A 27,934-nucleotide genomic window follows, 5' to 3' on the forward strand; every position below is an offset into this window, starting at 1 on the left:
GCACGTATATATCGCCAGTAAGCTGCTCGTATCCTTGTATGAATTTTTAGTTTAAGTCAAAATAAATGATATTTTTAAGGGAATAAATATACCATTGCACCTACATAATAATACATGAGAATATTTTTAAATAAAAACATGAGTGGTGTGCAGATGGCACGGTAATTCCGGCCGGCGCCGGCGCGGGCGCACGCCTCTCCATCGCCCAACATTTCAAATCGTCTACCTTACATCACTCGCTCAAAACACGACACATGCATGAATCAAGAAGCTACAAGTCAATGTAGATGATTTTCCCGCGGATCGCGCTGCTATCGAACGGAGAAACGGGCTTCGATGTCAAGCCCCATTCCAAGAGAAACAACTCGCTCATTTCAAGCCAGTAGTGCGTTGTTTGTTAACACAGCGAGTCGTCGAAATTACAGTTCATTGTTGTTAGTACCATCTAGCGGCACCATGCACGACACTATATTCGATCAGGTACGTACTAATTTAAGAAGCGAATACAATATGCGAATGTGTCTATAACTTACTTTTAATAAATATATATATAAATATAAATAAATATATATTGTAGTAATATACTTAAGTACAATAAATTAAATATGTCATCGAATATTGTTTATTTTTCAGGTACAGTGGTATTTATTCATATTGTTCTAATCATCGTTAATAACTTTAGAAAATACTGTTGAAATGTTTACCATAAAAATACTAATTACGTGCGCCTTAGTATTTAAATTTACATATATGGATAAAACGGCACCCGTGAGTTTGCCCTTCGGAATTAATTAATTACTTAGTTTATAAGGACGTAAATCAATCTTTACCATAATACACAACTATTAGTAAAGAGTAGAGGGGATGAGGGGTAAAGAGTAATAAGCAAAGCCGATTGCATGTTTAAAGAAATTGTTAAAATTATTACTAACATGTACACCCAGCCGCAAAATTTGCAAGGCCACTTGCATAGCCACGAATTAATTGTGTTTGATTCAGAGCTGAGCCGCAGTTTATTCTAAAGGCACACTTTTGCGTAGTATTTACTCGTTAATACCAGCTTTCGTTCGCTGGTTAATACCACTTAACGAAAGCTAAGACGGAGAAGCCGCGACAAGGCCGACGTCTTCCTCTTAAACTTCATCCACGCTATCGATATTAGATAACTACCGATCGTTTGTTTAAACAGTCATTATGTTTGTTTGCCTGGGCCATTTTCTGAACTTTAGTAGTCATAAGTAGGTATAAATACACCTAACTAGTCGGCATTTGACATAAATTTACGCTGTTGCTAGCGTAAGCGCCAAGTGTCAACTCATGGCAGCCACACAGGTGAGTTTTTTTAAAGATGTTATTATTTTCTAAAATTTTTGCCTACTTTAATTGCATATCTTTAATGAATAAAGGACTTTTAATGCTTCATTGAAATGAAAAAAAATGCTTGTTATTTTACTAAGTAGGTATTCAATTTGATCCCTGAAATATTGATAGGATAAATCAATGTTAAACCGGACTTTTTTACGCATCGCCGAGTATGTTGCGAGTTGTTTTAAAATTGGCTCGACATATTTTTCTACTCTAAATGACACAACAGGTGTGACGCCGACGCCTAACGTGTTAATTATTAGTTATTACCTATATTTAAACGTCGACATATTGTTGATTTTTTATTTTAGTATCTACTTAGATTAAGCTCGTTTTTGAAATTTCAGCGGTGATAAGATTTCTAAACTTCCAGAGGCATTTTTTTAAATCGTATGGCATTTCGTATAGTAGGCTTATAATAGGTATAATATAAATAAAAAATAGACTTGTATATCCAACTCGAGATAGCACAACCAATTCACGGCTTCTGGTGTTAAATTATAGAGGTCCCCAGGATCACCCTGATAGCATCTTTTCGGGCATCGTTTCACGATATGGTCTATGGTTTGATCTTCCATGCCGCAGTCACACAATGGGCTGTATGTCCATCCCCATCTGTGCTTTAGATAATTGCACCTGCCGTGACCAGTGCGGATTCTGTTTAGACGGCACCAGTGTTTCCTTGGCAGGGAAAAGCCTGTTGGTTTTTGCGTTGGGTCCAGAGCAACAAATGGGGGTTCCGGGGCTGATTCCGACCACTCTTTCCTCCACGCTTCCTTCGTTGTAAAGCCTTCCTGGATAAGTTCTTTGGCGCCACACTAGTCGGTCGCCGTGACTTGAGTCTTTGTGCAGGTGGCCTGGTGAACTCTCCGTAAGCCAGCATATCGGGACAATACATTATCTTGTTGGCCTCCCTTACAAGTGCCTGCTTTCTTCGTAAGTGAGCTGGAGCAATATGACTCAGTACAGGCAGCCAGCGAGACGGTGTAGATTTGATTGTCCCGGATACTTATCTCATGGCGTCGTTCAGCCTCGTGTCTACTTTTTGCACATGTGCACTTTCACACCATACAGGTGCACAGTATTCGGCTGCAGAGTACACGAGACTGATTGCCGTCGTTCGGAGGACATCAGCAGAAGCACCCCACGAAGTACCACATAGTTTGTGCAGGGCATTGGTTAGAAGGATGGAAGAAAGATGCCTTACTACTTAGTAAAGCATTTCCGTATCATGTACGTGGGGTTATTTATTTAAATCTACATATATATTGAGTAACGCAATTTATTCATTAGTAATTCTGTAATTTGCGCGGAACGCCGCGTGAGTGGACCAAATACCTTGTCATGAGTAACAATTTTTTACAAGTAGGTAAGACAACGCGTTCTAGGAACTATGCAAGTATGCATGCATTGTAAATATGTGTTTAGGGTTCCATAGTCAACTAGGACCGCGGCTTTGCTCCGTGATCGTTAGTGCTCGAAAGCTACAATTTGGCATGAATAAGTATATAAATCAACCAAGGGGGTAAAATAAAAAGAAAAAAAGTCCAAAAATATGAAACATGAAATCGTGAAATGCTAAGGAATTATAGCGAACATGATCGGTTAAGTCGTTTTTGAGTTATCTGTTACAAAAAGTCTTCCCTTCTTAGTAAAAAAACGTACAAAGCATTGCGACCTATTGTGACTGAAGAGTAACTACCAAACCCTACACTGAACATGGCCGGACATGCTCTTGGCCACTTTATTTATTTATTACGATACGAACGCCGAAACTTTCTTATTACATAGCATTTTAAACCGACAATCAGATACATACCTAGGTACAAATGAATTGACCTATCCTGCTATGAACGTACCCGCGTACCTACTTAATTAATGTTGAGTATTTTGTTTGACATTCCATGTTTTTATGAGTAAGTAGGTAGAGGTTTTTATTAAATCTTCGAATGCAGTTTTTTTTTTTTTAATTTTGCCCCATTTGGTTGAGACAGCCGGTATGATATGATTTTTATTTATTTCATTATATTACATTGCATTATAAATTATTGTAAATTATATAAGAATTAATATTATGATCGTCAAGAGTACATTATAAAATACAAGATAACAAACAATACAACACAGTTCAAGGTATCAGGAATTCGTCCATACAATATATAGTATTTTCTAGCAGTATTTGCTTTAATTGGGACTGAAATTCCGACACACTGGCTATGTCTTTCACAGGTTTAGGTAACTTTTCATAAAGGGATGGTCCCATCACTCTGGGATCTTTTGCACACAGGGCCAGCCTTTTACGAATGTTCATGAGACGATGAGCATTTCGTGTGTTATAATTGTGGACTTCATCGGCTCGTTTAAATGTTTTTAAGTTTCGCTTCACATTCGTCACTGTATCGTGTATATATATCGAGCATACATATATAGAGATAAAAGTGAATATACTCGTATTATAGACAGAAGCCCGGTAGTCCATAATTTTCAGCCCATAGTCTATTTTGCCATTGATTTCACAAGAATTAAACTTATTTAAACTCTAATGAGAATGCAATAATAATATTAAATAGTATCCAATTCACTCTGAACGAGACCGAAATTCTAAATACATATACGAATTGGCCCCACATTTCCTCACACAGTTAATTAATAGTTATTTGTACAACAAGAGAGCAAAGTTAGATATTTCTTTGAGTGCTTGTTTTGAGTCCCGTGCAAGCGAAAGATTCTATAATAGATTCACGAGCGTAGCGAGTGAATCTAATTTAGAATCTTGAGCGCAGTAAGGGACTCAAAAGCGCACGAGATGTAAATAACTTTGATCTCGTGTAGTACACAAAATTTTTCACGTCAGTCAGCCATCAAAAAATACAACCTGAAAAAATGTAATCCGTCTTCATCACTATTTCACTCATGTTTTCTGAAGGTATTCTAACAATTAAATTTAATTACCGCAATAAAACAAAACGAAAGAAATTTCAATAAAATGATACGAAAATAATGAATTAACGAACATCAATTGACAGTTCAATCGTCAACATTTTTTTGTTAAAAAAACTTTGTAAGATACGGTCCGAATTGCGGATACTACTATTTGTCAACTATAGTAGAGATCGTTAAAAATCGTTAAGTAGAATTATTTACTGCGTAACAATTGCGTAAATTTGTATAAGTATATTGTTTTGATTGTATAATAAAATACGTAAAATATGGTATTTTTATTAAATTTTAAACTTTTATTTCATTAATTAATTATTACGAATGAAGACTCGTAGGGTGTTTTGGAACGATGCGGTCTGACTTATTTCGGGGGTCTATTATAAACCGTCAATATATCGTTGAATTACGTATGCACTTTTTTGTCTCTTTCTTTTTGCTAATGATGTGAAGGGGACAAAGACAATAGAATCCAAATACTTCGAACTTGTATTAGGCCCCGCACGTTGAAATGACATTCGAATATAAAGGTCACTTGAATGTCATTTTGTCTCACTCAGTGAGCAAAATGCGCTTTTGCTCACTGTTTTTAAGCAGCAAATTACCCTTGTTCCAGCTGCTGACGTGAAAAATAAATATTATGTGTCTATGTTGAAAATATATCTACCTACGGCGTTATTGGTTGTAGAGGCAAGCGACACTGATATTCTGCAATATCCAATAAGCAATAAAGTACTGCACTTTAATAGAAATAGGTTAATAAAAATTGCCTTTGGTGCAGAGTGTCGCTTCATTTCTTTTCTTTCCTATTTGTGACACAAAAACGTACAAATTTATTAAAATTATAACATTTTACAACCCATCACACATTCATTAATTATTAGGCTTCATTCAATATCCTAATAAACGAAGAACTTCCTAAAATTCAAATTTTTACGTGGACCAACCCTTAATAGTAGATAACTCTTGTTTTTTTTTGTATAGTGAGCAAGATCCACGTATAGTGAAATATACATAGATAAGTGAAATATATAAACACAAAAGCACACTAGTTTTGGTATAACTCTAGGCTCGACTTTTCTAAGGAAGGCACGTCATACATAAATAAAAAAATAATATCGTGTTCAAAGAGTAAAGTAAGTATATTGGAAAGAGAGTCCTCTTGAAGCATTTTAAGGAAACTAATTTTGGAAGCGCTATCTCTATTTTATATCCGAAACTAGCTATGTATGTGTGCGTGCACATCTACATATGCATTTGTATGTGTAGGTACTTTCGAACTACATAATATTAGGTCTACTTGGGCGGTTTACAAGTTAGTTTTTTGTTTAATTTCTTGTAATTTCCTTAGCTTTTTTTGTTTACAAGATATCAAATAAAATACTAACTTGTAAGCCGCTCAAGAAGACCTAATATTGTGTAGAATAGTTTTAAAAGTATGGAATCCAAAAAATACATACTTTATAGTAATGCAAGTATATGTTTTTTGCTTTCACTTTGGTATACAAGATAGTAATAGACTAGGTGTTGTAAGTACTTGCAGCTTCTGATTCTGTTCGGAATTGTTCTTCTTTTTACATTTGTTCATCTTTGTGTACAATGCTGCATTAGCTTCGTTTTCTGTGACTTGTATCTCAGTCTGACTTTCTAAGTCTCTTTCATGTGCGTATAACTGACTTGCCTAGTTCTGAACTGAGCGTTTCTTCTTTGACTTTAACATCCAACTGGACTTGAATTCAAGATATTCCGGAGGTGAAGTAAGGACTGGTAAAGTGCACATTAAGAGAATTCCTGGTAATTTCGTCTCGCTCTCTAGCTCCGTAAATAATTCGCTCCAGATATTCTTTAAAATAAACACATGAGTAATGATGTCGTGGTTCGGGTCCTTCTTGTACTAATGAATTTCAGGCATAGGACGTATGTCTTGTCTACGCATGTACCTCCAGATGGACTCTATCTCGTCTATCTTAGCGGAATCAAGTAGCACAAATCTTGGCAGTGTCATCCTCATCGGACATGTTTGTCGTAAATTAAAATACTCATCGCTTGTTTTCATCGCTGCATGAGTGCTAAGGAAGATGGTATTTTCTTCTTACCTTCCAACATATCGAAACCTCTCTGCATTGCCTTGAACACTGTTAAAATTTTAAACCTCCAACTTTGGAAGTATTGGGATTCTAATTTCCCTATTTGAATTTGACTCGTGATTGCTCCGATTCTACTCTGCTCTGTACTTTAAAATTAATAGAGAAATAATAAGTTCATATGTATCATATCTCTATTTACATTTTTTGACAGTAAACAACTGTTGCTAGGTGTGACAACATTATGACTAAACATAGGTCTTGACATACGAGGCAGGGATCGGAAACCGGTATTTTTTGTATGGGAACGAAAACGGTATTTTTTCGATCTTTGTTAATTATTTCATTCTTAATCGGGCAATCTTATAATACGAAGTCGTTATCTAAAAACACAACTGAGTCCTACATTTTGAGTTTAAAATAAACCGAAATATATGGTAATTTCGTTGTTTTTGAAAAAAACCGGTTCCGATCCCTGATGCGAGGTATATGCAACCTTCTTAACGTTGTATTCTTGCCTTTAAATTGTACCAATTTTATAGTGACATCTGGTGATGTAGTGTGCACAATCGATAGTCAACTTTACGCAAAAGTAGGTTATCGGATCCCATTAATAGAAATCGCCGCCATCTTTACTAATGTTAACTACATTTCTAAGTGTCGCCCCCCTGGTCAAGGCACACGTCGTAATAAAGACACGATCTGTATATACATAAAGATTACAAAATTGAGAGACTTTCCGAAGAGTTCAGAATAGGTACCGATGTGATGTGGCTGTTCTAGATTCGTTCGTGACGCACAACTTGACTCACTGCTACAACTCATAGGTGTTATTCGCTGCAAACCAACCACAACGTATGTTTTAAATTTAACGTAATCCTTTATAAAAATACTGTCAATATTATTCTAAATTTAAAATAAGCATCCAAAAGAAAATATCTGTAGCAACAATTTTATATCTTACGAGTATCTACGAGTATAAGCTTAAAGGAGATCGTCGATTTTGGGCCCATTGCATATGTCGTACAGACTCATATACAGGATGTTTATTTAGTCACCTACAATAATTTACGGGTGAATATATGAGCAACTTTCAATATGGGACCAACCACGAATTCGCGAAAATAAATTGGCTGTTTCATACATTTTGTCTGTCTGACCTTGACATTTTCTATGGGAGAGTAAATTTTTTTCGCGATTTAGGGGTCGGTCGTTTCTCAGTAAGACCTATACAGGGTGACCTTAGCCATTGGACAAACCCTGAAATCCCACGTAGGGTTACTTCTCAGGAATGCTCTGAGGTTAATATTTTTTAAATTAGAATAATAGAAAAAAAAATCTAGTAAAGTTATTTGCAATAATCGACAACGAAAAGAAACACACTGTGTTAATCTTTGGCAGTGTTTTTGACAATTTGTTGTGTCATAAATAAAAAAAGATAATCAAAAAGGTTGAAGGTTCCATACTATTTTTTGAGGATACTACCTTAGGAGCTACTAACACATACAGGCTGCTCCAAAGTAAAAATTGGTAGTTTGTTAATTTCTTCGAAACCGCTACACCGGCTGTTATGATACTTTGTACACTGGTTCTAAATACCATAATGCATATGTAAATATATACCTTTCGGCTTTGTCCAATGGCTAGGGACACACTGTATATTCTCCCCGTAAATTATTGTAGGAGACTAAATAAACAGTCTGTATAACACATACGTATTATATTACGAACACAGACGTAATATTGGGTGTAAATGAAACGGGAATTAGAAATACACAATAAAAAGAAATTATGTTGTTAATTTCCGTAATTCAATATATTTATAAGTAAGTACCTACTTATTTACAAAAGCTGTGCTGTTGTCAACATCTTTATAGCATTGACGTGCTGACATAACGGCTGAAAGGTCTGTTTTTTTATTCCGTAGACTAAAATGACGTTTCATATGTAAGACATGACATTTCTTAGTACCACATGAAATGTCATTTTAGTCTAGTGGTCAGAACGTTAGCTGCGTAAGCTGAAGACGCAAGTTCCCGCCTCGGCCACCGGTGGACTTGGTCACTTCTTCTTTAGTTTATAATATCTATTTTAGTCATTTTGCACTATGATCATGTGACTGGGCCGCCAGTTTCTGAGATATAAGTGAATACACAAATAATGGGACCTTCAAACCCAGGGGGAGGGCCCCCTCCCGGCTCAAGGTCTACGGCTGGGCACTTTTGATATATTCACTCCCTAACTAGTATGAACAAAGTTACGAAGTAAAAAATTGTGTTCCACGCATTTCACCCTAAGTATACCTTTTTGTTGCCTTGGTGTCACATGAGCGTAAGGTGAAAAATTAATTCACTAGTCACTGCTTTTTTGTTTAGTAACAAACAGCCAAGCCACATTTTTTGACTAAGGTGTAGAGTTTCTAATGTTTGGGCTTGTAGAGATAAAAGCTTGGCTCTACATGAGATCTGATAACTTTTTGAGTTTTTTGACATTGCGAGCCATATGGTTTTCGTCTTGGCAACATTTTTAATGATAATGTTTTTGATGGTATTGAATTACGGAAAAAAACTTTTTATTATGTATTGCTAATTCCCGTTTCAATTACCCCCAATTAGGCTCATGCATGAATTTTTTCACTCCAATTAAATCATTATTTATAGGTATATCGGTCAACCACCGGAACAAATAAAAATACTTTTATAAATCTTCACATTATGTATTTAAAATGTTGAAAAATTTTAAGCGGTTGAGACGTTCATCATTTTTGGCGCGAATTCTACAGAGCCGATTACGTCACAGTTCGGACACAACTGACGTTTGTTACTAATATTGTTCGTGTATTTCAGCTACTCGACACTAATAATTCGTTTTATTATTTTTAAATACCATGGATGAACCAGAAAACCATTCTATAGGCATTATCTATTGCCAAAGCATACAAAAAAATAAAAGTGCGGCTCACAATGTACAACAGCACTCAATATTTTTTCCAATAAAAATTAAATCGAAGTAAACAAGAGTAAACCAATTTTGTTTGTAGATATCAATCGATCTGGTAACAAATTACTTCTTACCTTTTGGGCTGGACCATAAGCTTCGGAAGTAAGTAGTAGGTATGAAGCCTGTACATCACTTAACTATATTCATTAATTTAATGTAAAGTTTTTTATTTTACAGTATTTATGATTTTTTACATAATATTGAACTGCATATTCTTTAGTGCAACCTTTGCACAACACTTTTTAAATTATATAGCATAGACAATTTGCCAGTTCTAAAGGCTCATCCAGACGGGATAATCAAATTGATCAATTTAATCAGAAAATTATTTGGCATCATTCTCGTCTATTGACGTTCGCAATACACAATTTTAATCATCAATTTTAGATTTACGATAACATTCAAGCGCTCAAATTAAAAAAAAAATCTCCCCATACACGCATACTAATGCGTTCTAGGAAACCTAAATGTCGAAATCAATATGATACAACCAAAATTTAAAAATTGTAGGCAGGAGTTGACTTGTAGTTAAAGATTTTTTATTGATCTCAAAAGAAATATACATTTCACTTAATGAGATACATACGTGCATTAATTAATTCTATATTAATTAGTTATTTTGCGCCCGTGAACGACAATCTGATTCTATTTACAATTACAATTTTATTTTTATTACACTAAGTATATTTAATTCCTAAGTAGTGATAGTTACTTAGATATTTATAGAATTAGTATAGAATTTAGAAAATTTGAATTTCTTGCATTTTTCTACTGACAAGTTTGGTGTGCTCCAATATATTTTGTTTAATTGAAATTTAAAAGATCTTTCAAAATGACAATGTGTTTGGCTGATTAGCTCTGAAGTTGGCACTGTTGGAGAGTCATTGCCTGGCGGGAATGCGAAAAAAAAAAAGCTAAACGTATGATATTGGGAGGAGAGGAAAATACTTGGATGTATTAATTCGGAATTATAATTATTGAGAATAAGTTAACTGAAGTTTTACTGGTGATAGACATCTACAATAATACATGCATAAACAAACCTACAATAATGCAAAAACATCCGTAATTTCGAGTTACTTACTGCAAACTAGTGTGTAGCGATAAAACTTTTGATGGACGTGTTGTATGTAAGTATAACGTATTATACGTGCAAATTTAAATAATAACAGTAGTGAAACTCAACCAAGTGTTTATATAGAGGTAGTCGACAATAACCGATGTTTGAGATATCACCATTTTTAATTGATAAAACGCGACTAAAATACATTTTTGTAGCAGATTTCCTTCAAAATCAGTGCGACGTAGAACAAAACAACAAATCTGTCTGAACTGTGACGTCACGTAACGTTTTGACTAATGGCATTGCGTTTCGCTGATTAGCATTTCGCGCGCAATATTTTGTATTGTAATACTAATAACGGACATACATTTGTAACAGCCTATAATGATAACAAACATCCGAATAAAAATTATTTGGTTCAAATTTAAATTTCCTGCATGAGGCTAATTGACTATTTTGCGTTATAAAATGCGTATTCAATTATTATAATAGTATGAACTTTAAACCCGATAGAACCAAGTGGGCCGAAACTCGATGACGTCCTTTGTAGATCAAAAGTTGATTTTGACTGTCGATTAGATCGTATTAATTTAGAACCCGGTACATCCGATACATTAGCCGCCTACATATAAATAATATTAATTAGGGTGAGTGCATACGCAATAAAATCCAGTGAGAAATTTTATTTCAATATTTCAACGTAGGTATACCCACACATTTGTAAACTCTGCTCTGCGAATTTAGCTATAAACATATTTTATGTTAAAGGTCAGACGTTTATCTTTCTACGTAATGATATTGATATATATTATATTATTATATCGGTCCCCTTTACTTAAAATGTTTACCATCTCTATAACTATACAAAATATATGTAATACAGAACGCTTAACTAAGCTTAAATCAATACCATCAAAAAATTATTGAGATCAAGTTGGTATACCTACTTAATTATGAGTGCAATAGTGTGATAATAGGCACCCTAAAAACTTAATGAGAATAGTTCGGAATAGTTTAAGCGGAAACTTCACTTCCTACACACATATAACACAGGCTGCGACGTTAAAATGAATTTAATAACCAGATTTGAAACTATTGAAAATATGTGTTTGTAAAGCCCTCCACATAGCGTAACATTGAAATAAGCTCCAGAAATAGCTAACGAATGCCAAAATAGTCTCGCCACGTGGGGGCGGGAGAGACGCCGAGGGGCGCGCTCGCGCAGCGCGCACCCGCCACCGTCCCGCTGTTTACAGTGTGTCTAATAGTGTCTATGCAACACTACCAACTGTGCAAAGAAGCTTTTTAAAAACGAAATTTTCTAAAATAAACGAAGGGATTACCCGTTCCTTGGAAGGCATCAAGGAGCCTTTTCAAGAAAGCATGTAAATCTTTTTTTAATACCAAATACCTACGTAATATCAGTTAAAAAAAATATATTCCGACGAATTGAGAACCTCCTCCTTTTTTTGAAGTCGGCAAAAAAATAAGCTTCCGTTTGTAATTTGTGAAACAAGTGGTAGCCCCCTTCCAACACCAAAGGCCAACTTGCTATATATGTGTTGTTTTATTGGTTTGCACTAATTATTTAATTGTCATTACGGTACCTATTCATGTTGACATTATTTTATTTCAAATATCTACAATAGTCATAGGATCTAAGACATCGGATTGCTTACGTGCTTACATGGCAGTACGAGTATTGGTCATTAAACATCCTCTCTTTCTCTCTTAGATGTTAAGGATTACTCTGTTAATTCTAAATAGAAGATTATACAATACATATACTGCCGAGAAGTTATACTGCTGCCAACTGTACTTACGTAAAACTACATTTTGCCCCCGAAAATCATCAATCTTAATGAAGCCCAAATAACTTAATGATAGTGAATGACAATTGACAATGGACTGGAATCACAATATAATATGCTTAATGTTTATTAATAACTCTGCGCTCATGCTTCATATTTAAAATTGCAGCACAGCCGGTGGTTGCCACAAAACATGCCTGAGTTAAAATTCCATAACGAAAATGTGTTGCACATCGCTTACGCTTTGTGATGGAATTTCTCGCAACACAAACAAGAGAAAAAAATACATGTAAACATAACTCCACATACAGAGATATTTGATTCTGTGTCACAGGATAAAAGAAGCCGGTAGGATTTCAATACGCGTAACTAATTGCCTTATTACAGGATGGGCAAATAAGAGTGATACACTTTGTTTTAAAGGAGATCATCTATCTTGGGCCCGGAGGAAAAAACATCCCGTATATGGTACAGTAGGGCTAAGATGGTCGGCTCTTTATCATTTGTCACCATGTCTGTCACGTTCTGTAGGGCTAAGATGGTCGTCTCTTTATCATTTGTCACCATGCCTGTCACGTTCTAACAAGTATGTAAGTGCGAAAGTGACGGGCATAGTGACAAGTGATAAAAATGGAACCATGATGCCACCGCTGACACGTATGTAAGTACGGAAATGACGGGCATAGTGACAAGTGATAAAAATGGAACCATGCTGCCACTGCAGACTTTTAGAAGTATATCGGGCTTCTATATATAAGTGGCTAAGTGACCTATTTGGTGTTGTAATAATAATCACTTTTATATCTGAGTCCGTATATTTAATAATACTAGTTAGGTGTACAAAGGTTCGAGCGGGACTGGCGTCCCGTTGCTACGTAAAGCTAATAAAGCTTTTGGCTAGTCAGCTCATATCGCGGTACACGCGCACTTAAATATGAGCTGACATAGCTAAACTGTTCCTATATTACTTCCCCCTTAAAGGAAAAAAAATCATTATATTAAATACTACAATGATCTCTATTTTGGGATCTGATATTTGCTATATCCTGTATTATTATTATTATTGGGGTTTCGGGCCTTTGAGTGATCTATTGTGACAGCCCTTTAAAGTTCATTACTGATGCCCGTTGAATCCAGGAAATTCCAGATTCTTTGGGCCGTAATGTTCTGTACCTCATAGGGTTGCAATACGTGCCGCCCTAAGTGGGTACTTCTTTTTGACATTAGTGGTCCACAGGAGCAGAGAATGTGCATTGCAGTCTCCTCTGACTCATGGCAGAACCTGCATGTCGCGTCTTGTTTCTTCCCAATTTGAAACATGTGTTTGTTCAACTTACAGTGTCCAGTCAATATTCTGGTCACCGCGCAGGTGACATTATAAGGCTAGGGACATACAGGTATATCCTGTATGTCCCTAGCCTTATAATGTTGTGGCTCCTCGGGTATCGCTCAGGTGCGCATTTCGCTGATATACGAGTAGTATGCGATCCGGGATGACTCAAACTGTGTACGCTCTCGAACGCTGTACGCCTAAACTTCTCCGGTAAATATGGTCTTGCCTCTTTTAATTAAATTTTACAATAAACGGATTTGTTACATGTAGGTATTGTAATTTGTTTTGTTCGCGCTGTATGGCAAACAATTGTTTCTATGCGGGATAGGGTGTTCACTTTCCCACTTATATGCCTTATGTCGGTAGTGAATTCACTAACAAACAATAGCTGCCTTGTACGTCGTGGCGTTTTGTTATTATTTCTACCTATGTTTTTAAATGCGCGACATAAGGGTTTATGGTCCGTATAAATTATCAGCGGCCTACCTTCGAATGATTTAAGGAAATGTTTCAATGACATGTAAATGGCAAGAAGTTCAAGATCGTACGCCGAGAAACTTTTTTGAGCTTTGGTTAATTTTTTTGTAAAGTAAACTAAGGGTTTCCACTTGCCGTCAACTAACTGATTCAAAGCCGAACCTACTGACGTGGTTGACGCGTCAGACATCAAAGCTAAAACTGCATCAGACCGAGGGTGGGACAGCGTAACGGCTTTTTTTAGGCCCACTTTACACTGTTCGAACGCCTCTTTGGTCTCGCTCGTCCAAGTTATAGGCGTCTTATCTCGCTTTTTCGTGTTGACTAAGTATTGGTCGAGTTTAGCATGCATTCTCGCTACATCAGGGATGTGAGTAATTGTATACGCATTTTATTACGGAGAAAAATATAATATTGGGTGTAAATGAAAAGGGAATTAGAAGTAGGTATATAATAAAAAACATTATACTATTCATTTTCGTAATTCAATATATTTATCAAAAAAAAAGCTTTGCCGTCGTTTACAGCTTTATTAGCAATAACATAACGCTCAACATAGATCCACTTGGATCCGTAATGGATCCTACCAAACGGATTTTAGTGGACGGAGGGCATTTCACGCGTAAATTACGTAATTGAAAATAAAAAATACAAATTTTCGTCGGCCGCCATTACCTACTTATAAATGTTGCCAGGTGATATGAATCTTTTTTCCTCCAAATGAGGCAAGACGATTACATTGATAAAATTAATATGCTTACTTTCAGTTCCTTGTATGACTATAGAAAATTATATTCATTTATAGTTTTTCATTCTTTTATTTCATATTATGTTTAGTCTTTTATAAAATTACAGTTTAAATTCATATTTTTATTTTGTGTAATATTCGTTTTAGATTTCCGACTGATTCGCTTCTATCTGCGAGATGGACGGAAAGTTTCAGCTACAGTTTCAGGGCTATTGATATGTTGCTAACAGAATTTTAACGTCGCTCTTTGTAAATAGGCTCATAATATTATTGTTATTATTTTGTGCACATTTGTAAAATAAAAAATAAACATTTATTTATTTAAACCTTATTTCACAAAGTACAGAAATTCAAAGTCCCTAAAAGAAACCTTGAACGCTTTTGCTACAAATTTAATATCTACATACACACTTCCAAATGATTGATAGCCAAGTATAAGGATGTGGTTAAAACCCCTCTACTTTGAGGGGAATAAATTAACACTGGCAACCCATTTTTGTATATATGTGTGTCGCTGAGCGTAAGACACGAGCATTGCACGCACACATCGATCGTGATCGGCTTCACTTTTGGCAGTTAGCCTTATGAGGACTAACTGTCTATGTGTGATAGGTCAGTGCCGCTCAACTTCACACAAATCGCGAGATTTTTTCTCTAATGAGTCATACCGGGTGTTTCCTGTAACACGAGCAAATAATTAAACCATATATTGTACTCCTAAAACGATATAACTTTTGATTAACAACTTTTCACCCGGTATATTTTATTTTCACTAATCGTTGTGGTGGGTAGACAAGTCCGTATTCTGTATTTTAATTTGTCACTAACTGGCACTTTCTGTCATAGCCTCATAGCTGACATATATGCGTTTCGATACTGTTAAAAATATCACAGTGCCATTTGATAAATTACAAACGACTATCATAATACCTAAAATACGTAGTTTAGAAAAATATTTACTTTGCATTTTGGTTTAAAATTTGGAGAAGTAAATGTAATCAGAATAATGATTATATTCTACTCCTTTTATACAACGAAACGCATTCATCTTTTTTCAATCTGTCAAATATTTGCAAGCAAACTACAAGCAAACACCAACCTTAAATAAACCTTATCCTTGTTGAAAGGCGTGTTACAAATGATCAACTAACAAGGGTAAAGGCACCAGTGCTCAGCCATGCACCAGTGGTCAGCCTTTCTTGCTTATTTTTGCTTGTAAATATCAAAGTTTTTCAGATTTTCATGCCAAAAGTAGGTGATATTATAGATTGATAAGTATAAATTGAAAAGTAACTTAATCTTAAAAAGAATTGTCTAGCATAAACCACAACACTACTTCAAAGAAGTCCTGTCTCCTGACATGAAGGGATAATAATAATAATAATAAAATTCTTTATTGCACACTACATAAAAAACAGATACAGAAATTGATAAAATATACACATTGGTAGGTAACAACAGGCGGACTTATCGCAGGATATGTGATATGCGCCATTTTTTTTTGGAGCGTCACATGGTATTTTAATCAGACGTTAGCAGCCGAATTGTGACATTTTTTTAAAAGAATGAACATAATTAATACTTAGTTTATTTGGAAAAAGTAAAAAAATAATATAAATCCATATTAAAGTAACAATTTTAAGGGGGCTGCCTATTGGGAACTACTTTTTTTGTACAAAATCCAATAGTCAGCCTCCCCTGGCCGACTACTGGGTTTGAGGCAATAATTTTAAAAAGGTCGTTAACCCAGAAGTCAGCCGACGGAGGCTGAGCATAGGTTTCAAGATTTGTTTTATTTTCAAATGCAATGTTAGTCGTTAAATCAAGCACCTTTAAATATATACATTATTATGACTTTGTTTGATTAAAATACATCAAATACCCAGTAGTCATCCTGTGGCTGACCACTGGACACTGAGATCACGGAACTCAGAACCCAATAGTCAGATGTTAAAATGGGATGGCTGGAGACTGGGTACTTAAAGGCTGTGTATTGGTAGACAGGGGAAGTGGAAGTTGAAACAAACATCTTTCGTTCAAAAGTGAGCCGATGACGCGACGGTACTGAGATTGTACTTATGTTTGCAGCTGGAGCGCGACGGGTTCGCGGTGGTGGAGGAGTTCCTGCGCGACGCCGAGTGCGAGGAGCTGGTCGCCGCCGGCCTGGAGCTCACGCGCCACCTGCCCGATGCGCCACCCACGGTCTTCTCCACCACTGAGCCCGAGCAACAGGTACTCAACCGAATATTCTTAATTACTTTACCGATAGATTGTTTTCATGTAAAATTTAAACTGTAAATAAATGGGTCGAACACACAGGGAAAAAAATTATGAGTTATTTAACTTTCGGATACTTAAAGAAAATACGAAGTTTATTTATTGCCTAAACGAAAGTTAAAAACCTGACTAAATACTTACCCCCTTATTTTTAGCTCTTTGTAAGTCACCTCGTCGGAAGGCACGAAGGTTGATATGGGCTGTAGCGCGCGTCAGTTGACGTTTTGGGTTAAAACATGTTAAGTTTTAAATAGGTCTGCAGTGGCAGCATGGTTTCATTTTTATCACTTTTCACTATGTCCATATTCCTTACAGTAGGAATAAGATGGTCAGCTCTTTATCATTTGTCACCATGCCTGTCACGTTCTAACAAGTATGGAAGCGCGCACGTGACGGGCATAGTGACAAATGATAAAAATGGAACCATGCCGCCACCGCTGGTAGGCTGGTATCTACAAATTCCTTATCAGGAACATATTAGGTATATAACGCAATGGCGTTGCGTTATGACCTAATGTATTTATTTATGTTTACAGCAATTAAAGGACAAATACTTTATGGAAAGCAACGATAAAATCAGCTATTTCTACGAAAAAGATGCGCTCGATGCCGATGGAAAGCTTCAACTAGACCCAAGCATTTCATTAAATAAGGTAGGTGTATCCTATGTCCTTCATACGATAGTTTCTGTCAATCATCATTATCATGCCACGTATTAGACGACGGCGCGGGAACAAGCTAGTATAATTAATTAATTCAGGAATGAGCATCAGACAAGCTAAGCTAAGGTACTTATCTAACGAGTACGTAACTTGCTGGGTCGCAACTAAAAGTGATGAATTATCTGGTAAAATACATAATTTTGAATAGGGGCAAAACATTGATAATTGTAAAGATCCTTGGACTAGGAGCTAGCCTATGTTCCGCGTCTATAGGGCAACACAGAATCACTTGTTTCTGTAGCAGTAAGTAGTAGCCCTTTGCCTAATTTGATGGTATGGGTGGTTGCAGGTGGGGCACGCTCTGCACCTGCTACACCCCATCTTCCGCTGCTACACGTACAGCGAGCGCGTGAAGGCGCTGTGCCGCGAGCTGCGCCTGCTGGAGCCGGCCGTCGTGCAAAGCATGTACATCTACAAGAACCCGGGAATCGGCGGCGAAGGTAGCGTGTTATTTTACTTTTTTTAGAAGCTTTTGTTTAATTTACCCTATTAGTATGTATGTCAATCAGTGTGAGTCAAATCTAGGAAGCTAAATTTGACCCCCTTATCGATTTCGATTGTGCTGAAATGTTGCATACATACGTAAATCGGATGGAAATGCAATATTATAATAACATATGATAAGATCTGATGATGGAGACAGGAGGTGGCCATCGGAACTAAGATAACGATTGTATGTAATTGTGTTTGGGGTTGGTAGAATAGTCTCGATAAAAGTACTATAAGCGATAAAAGCTTGTACCAAAAACTTATTTTATAGCATATCTGCGGCAAACAACTATTTCTCATACTTTGTACCGCGAACTTTCTTACATACAATTTATATTTTGCCATTGTTAAATTTCGAACTAGCGACAGAAGTGACAGAACTAGGCAATGGTTACACGATTACATAAAGTTTTTTCAAACCAAAACATACTCTCCCCTTAAAAACTACATAGGATATTTCCCTATTGATTTCAATAACTGTATATTTGTTATAGTCACATTATCTTACTAAGTATATAGTTAGATTAGAATATAAATTGGACCCAGCCAAATGTCCTAACATAATTTAAATTAAACAATTTATCTCCTGTCAACAAAACATTAGATGTATATACGGTACTCAATATCCTCCAGTCTGGTTCACATACCTAACGTTCAATGTTCTCAATATCTACAGAGAAACCTAAATATAGTTCCAAACACGTAATAGTGCAGTAGTACCTACTTTGAGATATATTTGACTTCACGTGATATATTTTTAATTGCAATGTTCTATGTTCAACATGTTTTATATGGGTACTTTATCTGAATTTCAGTGGTTCCGCATCAAGATATATCATATTTATACACAGAGCCAATTCCACCAATAGGGTTTTGGATAGCTCTCCAAGACGCAACAATTCAAAACGGTTGCCTTTGGATAGCTCGCGGGTCCCACAAGTCGGCTGTCCACAGACGGATGCTCCGCAGTCCTGAAGATAGAAACAAATGTATCTACGACAGACCCGCGCCCGTGTACCCGGAGTCGAGCTTTACACCCGTCCCAGTCAGTAAAGGTAAATCCATGCATTGTAATTGTATGTTATTATGTGACCGTTACACAATAGGGTGGATCAAACAATGTATGAAAACAATTTTTTTTTGCTTCAGTCGCTTTTGACTGCTATGCAAAAGTTGTTACACCTACCTGTGTGTTGCTTATAATATAAAATATAAAAGAGTTACATTCATATTTAGTACTGCCCCAAGCTAACGGAACTTTTACAAAATAATCTTATTTGGCGTGATTACTGTTGCCCACTATTTAATACGATTCGATTATTTTACCATCGAATGTTGATAAATCGGTCAACTATACCGTGGTGCATCACTACTAATCTCCCTCCAAACACCTACGCGGGGTTGCGTAGTAAACGGCTCCTTGAGCCAGTTGAGGGTAGATGAAAACATTACATGATCAAGTAATGTAGGTTAAAGTCAAGTCGTTCAGTGACAGAATCCAGGCGGTTTTTTGTATTTGGCTGGTTAACCAATAAATGTTATAACTACCCGAAAATGTACAAATTGTGTGTTTACTTTTATTTAAATACCTAAACATACAGAGTATAGTAATTATTGTTCTGAGTGCTCGATTTGGTCTTTACGTTTGAGGGCCTCCGCTAGCTGGCGCGAGTGCACGGAGCGGACGAGCGGGTTAACGAAAAATAGTATGAGCCACGCTAACTGAAGCAGACGCGTGCGACGGATTTCACCTACAAAATAGCACCCGCGTGCGTGCACACGCGGCGGGCGTCCGCGTCAGCTAGCGTAGGCCCTTAGCATAACGAGTTCGGCCTCTATTTCGATGGACGCAAAGACAAAACCTTAATATACGAAGACTCAAGAAGGAAGGTCGTGTTAGAGGGACACATAAGTTTGCTGAAAGAACCCGGTTCTGAATACATGGGTCACCTAGCTTTGCAAAGCGGAAAAGCTCTACGCGTGAGCAAGAAACTGCATGAGTTCTTGGTCCAGAAATAAATTAACTGCGGTAAACTTATTGTAAGATGTCTTGAGTTAAAACTGGAAAGGCCGTTGCAATGATTTATTTGCCACCTACACGCTTAATTTGCGTCATTTATTTGAGACGCTTGATGGCACTATGACTGGACCTCGCAGCTTTTCAGGAGATCATAGGGATAGCGAAAGAGTTAAAAGATTGTGAGACACTTCCACTGAAGCTTTTTCAGGCAATAGAGTGTAATCTGCCTGTAATTACAAATAAAAGTGATTTGAGCACGGATCAGCTTTATTTGTTTGACATTTGCGAAGCTATCTGTTTGGGATCTTGTAGTGAAAGTCTTGCTAAGAAAAACACGGGCAAGATAGTACATTCAAGATAGCTTACAACAGGAAACCAGATACGGCAGTTGTACATTTCTACGTCTGCACCGACAGAAAATTTGTAAATTTTGTAATTAAAGTCTATGTCCCAATGTGTAAATTTTATATGTTTTATCGGTAGCTTAATTACTTTTTTTTATATATTATTTACAAATACAGAATTAAAAAGCATAGAAAATCGTTTAAATTTATTTGAGGACCATATTTTCTTCTTGGAGCAAAATTCCACCTAGGGCATTTTTTTTTCTAAAAAGCAACGTTGCTAATTTCGAAATTTTAAAATATTGTGAATAAATATTAATTGAGCTCGGATGATCAAGAGTCTATGGTAAGTGGCTAAATATCCATCAGGTATGAGACCTTTTTTCCTGTGGCACAAATAATCCTTTCTCTGGCACAAAGAATTTAAACTGAGATTTTATAGACCACTTTTTCGCTGCCGATTATAATTGCTCAGTGGGCAGAATTTAACGAAAGGGGCAAAGGTACACTCTAAATATACTAGTTCATCTATTGGCATCATGTCGTTCAATATTAGGGTACTTGATTTTGGTTTTATACTGGTTTATTTTTGGGGTCAAAACGTTCAGAGATAGGGCATCGTGTTCATCTTCTGGGCAAATTGCCCTATTTCGGCATATAATATTTTTAATAAATGTACTGAATTACAATATGAGCATTTGGAATAATTAATTCTAATTTGGATTATATGCTTAATCATATAAAAGTTGTTAAAAATAGGTTACAACATACGTAAAAAAATCTAAAGTTGGGTTAGTCGCTCTGCTGTTCATTTTTGGTGACTTCACCCTATTTTAAATCAATTTTGTCATTTTATCATTAATAATAATAATAAAATTTCTTTATTTAGATAACTAGGATCCATTGGGGTTAGGTACATAGTGACTTAAAATATATTGTTAAAATTTAAAAATAAATTAATTAATTAAATTGAAATTCAAATATTATAAATAAATTAACTTAAAATTCACAATAAAATAACTACATTAAATTAAAATTCAAAATTAAAATTCACGCAATTAAACTACCCATGATCATTAATTTATTAATATGTTTGTGCATGGGAGAATCAGGCTTTCCTACAAACATTTTCAGGATGCCGTTAGAGCTGCTCCGCATCCTATTCACTAGCGAGGCAGTTCTTTTGCGTATGATGGCGTGAAAACCGTCTGTGCGCGCCTCCGCAAACATTTTTGAAGCACTACAGAAGCGGGGCAGCTTCAACAACGCCCGAAAGCCGTTATTATATTGAACTCTCAGGGCACTGAGCGACTTCTGAGTGCAGTTGAACCACAGGCTGCTCGTATAGAAGCTCTGACAGAACGCTTTGAATAGCGTGATTTTGACTTGATTCGAGCAACGAGCAAACCTGCGGGCCAACATATTACTCCTCACCGCCAGCGCCCTGCGTTCTCTTTCAATATCTAAATGATCTTTAAGGTCGTCGGTTAGATAATGCCCAAGATATTTAAAACTAAAAACTCTCTGTAATGGTGCACCGTTGAGACAAATGACCGGCACATCAAGAGGCGGCATTTCCGGTCTCTTACCGGCGGCCTTAAAGATCATGTATTCACTTTTTTTTACATTATATCGTAATCCGTGACTGCTCGCATAGGATTCGCAAATACTCAGGAGCCTTCTCAGTGCCTTCACCGATGGGCTCAACAACACCATGTCGTCTGCGTAGCTGATGTTGTTTACACAGACACCGTCCACGTGACACCCCACATGCGTGTTGCTGAGCTCAGATATAAGCCCGTCCACATACAAATTAAAGAGCTTTGGCGAAGACAACCCTCCCTGTCTTACGCCGCACTCTAAACCGTACGAGTCTGAACGAGCACCAGCCCATCGTACACTATTGCGCTGATTAGCGTACCAATACTGAAATATGCTAGTCAATTCCGTAGGTATATTCCTATCCCTCATCTTCTGCCATAAGACGTCGTATGAAACTAAGTCAAAGGCTTTAGAGAGGTCTAGGAAACATGCGTAGACAGTAGTGCTACGTTCAGTGTAATACCGGACAGCATGCTTAAGACTCAAAATGGCAGTTTCAGTTGAGAGGCCAGGTCTAAATCCAAATTGTCCGTCCTGAAATTGTAAGTAGTGGTCAAGTTGAGCGTTAAGCATGCTATCCAATACTTACTTACTATACAAATTAAACAACTCTGGTTATATATAATACAAATCTTATATTATTGAAAATTATATAAAGTGATCGTATATCTTGTATTTTTTTATTGGTATATATTATGTATTAATTTACTTACCCATCAAAATGTGCATACGAATAGTTTTGACGTTATCTAGAGTCAATTTAGAATCAGCCCTAACTACCATATCGTTCGATAGGGACCGTGCGCGTTGGAGGGTCTGCCATCTTGTGGCCTGAATCGGAACCATAAACATTCACATTTACACGTCACGTGTTTTCTTGTGCATAGTAGGTTCTGCCATCTTGTGGGCTACATCGGAACAAAAAACATCACATTTACGCCTCGCGCCAAAAATCTGACGGCTCCTGTGCTGCCTCCTACAGTTCATGCACGCTCCCTATATCAAGTAACTTGCGACATTTGCCAAATATGTTTGTAGTTGACATTTCATTTCGAATCAAATCGAGGTCAACACAAATTACTTAGTTTTTCAAATATGTTCGAAACTTGAATGCATTATTAAATCTAATTCGATGTTACAAAACCAGTTTATCTTTAAACTGGCCGTAATATTAGGTTTATAACGTATCATAGATGGTTTATGATTTATGATTGTAAGTTGATTAATAATTTAATATATTTACTCAATCACCATGGTTTATTGATTTAAAATATCGTTCTATTTCGTAATACACGTAACGGTGTTTTTTTTAAAAGTCCGTTTATTTCAAGGGGGCATTCCTGAGCTTTACTTAAGTAACTTTCTCAAAGAACTCGGTATTCTATAAATAATGAACTCCATTTAGGATATAATCATTTATTTATTTTTATCTGATAAGACCCCTACGAGCCTGGACACTTGTCTTAGGGCATGTTTACATATTAATTAGTGTTAAGTATGTGTTTATACATTTGCCAAGTACTAAACGCAAGTACTATCTCGGACGACCGATATTCTAAATATCATTGATATGTCAGGTTTCAATTGTTTGGTGGATTTAAACATAATTTCCGTGTTACAATCACGCCATTAATAACTTTTTACGAAAAAGGTAGGTAGGTAAATCAAATAAATTAGCCACAAGCCGAAGTTAACGGAGTTTAAAACCGAGGGTTCCGTACTTTTTTAGTATTTGTTGTTATAACGGCAACAGAAATACATGATATGTGAAAATTTCAAGTGTCTAGTCTATTTCGGTTCATAAGATACAGCCTGGTGACAGACGGATAGACAGACGGACGGACAGACAGCGGCGTCTTAGTAATAGGGTCCCGTTTTACCCTTTGCGTGCGGAACCCTATTAAACACCGTGTATAGGTCGGAAAATGGAAACCTTTAATATCATTGTAATATACCTAATATCCAAAGGTAACGTTACAATGTCACGCTTAGCTATAGCAAAAAGTTGCTTGTTGTCCGACAAACGATAATTCGAAAGTGGGATGCTGATGATGATTAGTATTATTCTAAACTGGATATAAATTGGCAGGGACGTGCATATTAATCCACGGGAACGTGGTACACCGCAGCGCGCCGAACCGCAGCGCGGCGAGCCGGCCCGCCTACACCTTCCACGTCGTCGAGAGGAAGGGCAACAACTACTCCGAGGACAATTGGCTACAAGAAGGAGAGAATGCCCCCTTTTTAAATATTTACACGACATCTCAGATGCAATAATGCTATATGTATGGCTATGACCGCTGAGACGAAAGGGAACGACGTCACGTGATCGCTTCTCCATTCAACGTAGTCACCATTTTCCTCCCTGGCTGTCCAGTGATATTATAGTAAATTGGATGCTTATTAACTACAGCGATGCCCTTGTGTTTATAGATTTTTTAATTATCAACTTTTTTATGGAATTTGTTTTTCGCTCTTGACTCATAATTATCAAAATATCTAAAATATTCAAATCCCTTCGTTTTATAGCTATGGTTAAAATACAAACAAATATTGTAAAAATGTAATGTCGATATCCAGGGAGGAAAATGGGGACTACGTTTGTATGGAGAAGCGGCTGTCCGCTTTCCTCTTAAAGACACAATACTTTACTTTTTATAACATATTTAAAACCGGGCCTATCGCGACGGTAATTTGTTACCTTTATTTCCGACGTTTCCACGCAGGATTCACCGGTCGTGGTCAACACATAATAATAATAATAGCCCGCAGGGCAGCTTGTGGCGAGCTGTTGGGGAGTAACGACCCCACGGACCCGAGTACTCCCGAGAGTCGGTCAGGGTCTCCGTCTCCGGCGTATCTTCGTCGGTCGGAATGGACCTCAAGGGGACCTGCAGGAATCTCAGCTCTGGCTTGCCTTCATTGGTCGTCCAGAGAGGAGTCGTTAGAGCTAAATGCTCCAGGGGTGGAAGTGAAAACTTGCATAAGACGCGAGTTGGCACAATGGCTGCTATCAGCCACTGGGTAGAAAGCGGCGTACACCTCTCGACACCCCTGAGCCGCTCCCACCGGTGTTGCTCCTGGTCGTCTACGACACAGCAGTTTCAGTCACCGCCTACCTCGAAAACTAGTGAAAAATTGTTATGGCAGGTGTCCGGACGTCTTTGCAATAACCCAGTCTCATTTTCCTCCCAAGTTCAATCCATAGACCTTTATACTGTTCACTTTTACTACAATAGTCCCAATGCCTACTGCGAACGGTTCATGGGTGTCTATTGTTGTGCCTGTGAAAGCTCTCCAAGGGGCCTCTACGTGTTGGATCTATATCCCCACGCAAGCCTATCAAACGGCCGGGATTTATAGGCCCATGATATCCAAGGAGATAATAATAATAAACACATGTGTGGTGGGTGGTTTTCGTCGGGTTACACAAATCTCTGTTTTGACATTTTGCTGGGACATCAACTCTGCTGGGTTATCCGCGACCACGCCCAGTGAAACCTGCCGTGCGTGGACACGTTCAAAATAAAGGTAACAATAGTACATTGTGCACCGAGGGGGGTAAGTGAAATTTTGGATACGAGGATGGTAATTCCCGACAGCTGCAGGCTGGAGGGAATTAAAGACCCGAGTTTGCAATATTCTTACCCCCGGAGTTACACGTAATGTTTTTCATCACACTTGTGAAGAAAAAACTAAATTTTAAGCGAAATAATTCTTAAATACGAACATATCAAACATTCATCCGCCATTTTGTATTTTCTTGACAGGTTAGGTATGGAAATTGGAAATTGAAACACGATTGGAAATTATGTAAAAATAATTTAAATGGCTGTTAAATTAATCGATTAAAATAATTTTAAACATAAACAAATATATTAAATAATAAACGTCATTATTTTAAAAGTAAACTTACATGGTTCGTATGAATTAGTGACAGAATTAAAAGAAAAAGCTATAACTCCCTAGGGAGTTATAGCTTTTTTTTACAATCCATAACTCCCGCGGGAACAATATAGCCCTTTGTCCTTCAGTACACCTGCATGAAATAAGATCTTTTTCGAGCAAGTGTGATGAAAAATAAATTCGCGATAGACCCGCTTTTAAATGTGTTCAAAACGTGAAAGATTTCAATGTTACCTGTATAATACTTTACTTAAGGTGAATCTACTGTCACTCGTTGCCATGGTAACGTAGCCCTGGGCCACTCCTGAAACCATGAATTTTGGCGGTCGTTATAAGCCATTACAATACAAACAACAACAATCCTAGGCCTGGTCAATTTACTCAAGAGCATTAATTTTTTCACCACACCAACTGGTAAAGGTGCTTAATTGTTCAAAAACCAATGAGTGTTGTATTTTATTCACATGTGGGGTAAAGTAATCATGTGAAAATTTTGAGTTGTTTCCTTATGGTAGCTGGTAGAATTGACTTGTAACTGATGATTTTAATCATTAATGATACATTTTTATTTTGTTTATTTGAATTTAATTTGGTTTGATTTTTTTGATATTTCATAGTTAATATTATCCTCGCGTTGGTGTGGTCAAAAATTTTGTGTTTCACTCGGAGGCAAAGTTTGTTTAACCCTCGTAACCCTTGAAACTCTCGCAATGCTCAAGATTCTACCCCAGGAATTCCAAAACGGAACAAAAGTGTAAACATTGAGCAGAAATCGGAAGATCTTTAAAAATGCTTGACCAGGTCTAGGATAACATAAACTTGTTCCACTATTATCCCCTGGAAAACGGGACAGAAAACAAAAAGAAATAAGTAGTTGATCCAGCCATTTAAGGAAATCGATTACCTACAAGTCCATGTCTTCTGTAGGTAAGGACTAATATTAAGTGAACTTCGGGATAGGTATTGTAAGACCGATTTCCCATAAAAGAAAATACGACTTTGTGCCGTAGATATATATTCTTTCTTTAACTTTACTCTAGATAAGATCTGTGTATTCATTACCAATTAATTAGCATGCCTACCTCTGTATTCTGATGTTTCATACCTGCTTTAGTTGAAACAAGATTAAAACCGAACATATTAAAATAAGATACGAAATTAATATAAGCTATCCATTGTCCTAATTTGTGCTGTAATAGCAGCCTACGCCTACGAATTCCTAAAGAGAGGGGCTGACTGCATGTCAATAACGAATGGATGCATAAAGCATTACTTTTTTATCCCTGAAGATATAAATGTCTCATTATATTTAAAAATTATCTATAATGCAAAATTTTATTCATCTTTGCTTTATCAATGATATACTTTATTATAGTTAAGGCCACTTGCGCCATCCAGAGTTAGCCAGTACAATTGATCCCTGGGTTAACTCCGAGTTAGTGGCCAATCCAGGATTGGTGCAAGTGGCGCTAACAGATTTTTAGTTCCATGGTTCATGTACCAAAACTTTATCATTATTACATCGAGTAATAAGTAATAATACATGGTGATGTCATTGTGATAATCTAGATAATAAACATCTAATAACAAAGCTCTGTTTTTAATTATCCTTTTATTCCTTTTAATGGAGATACGAACTGTCTGTTCGGTTACACAACAATATTATTTTCTATTCTCATGCTCTGAAACTGGGTGATTGTTCTTCTATAAAGTGTGTAGAAAGTGATACGTTTCTGCTCTAGTGCATTTTACTTTC

General features: G+C 36.8%; 1 protein-coding gene across 1 annotated transcript; it reads left to right on the forward strand.

Moving 5' to 3' along the window:
- Nucleotides 1-358: 358 nt before the first annotated feature.
- LOC133527088 (phytanoyl-CoA dioxygenase domain-containing protein 1) lies at nt 359-27,769 on the forward strand. Its single transcript, XM_061863982.1, has 6 exons — nt 359-480; nt 16,907-17,050; nt 17,632-17,748; nt 18,107-18,257; nt 19,122-19,361; nt 24,362-27,769. The coding sequence occupies exons 1-6, from the start codon at nt 457-459 to the stop codon at nt 24,547-24,549; spliced, it is 864 nt and encodes a 287-aa protein (XP_061719966.1). The 5' UTR covers nt 359-456; the 3' UTR covers nt 24,550-27,769.
- Nucleotides 27,770-27,934: the final 165 nt, after the last annotated feature.

This window comes from Cydia pomonella, chromosome 1, assembly GCF_033807575.1.
Source record: "Cydia pomonella isolate Wapato2018A chromosome 1, ilCydPomo1, whole genome shotgun sequence".
Taxonomy (NCBI): Eukaryota; Metazoa; Arthropoda; class Insecta; order Lepidoptera; family Tortricidae; genus Cydia; species Cydia pomonella.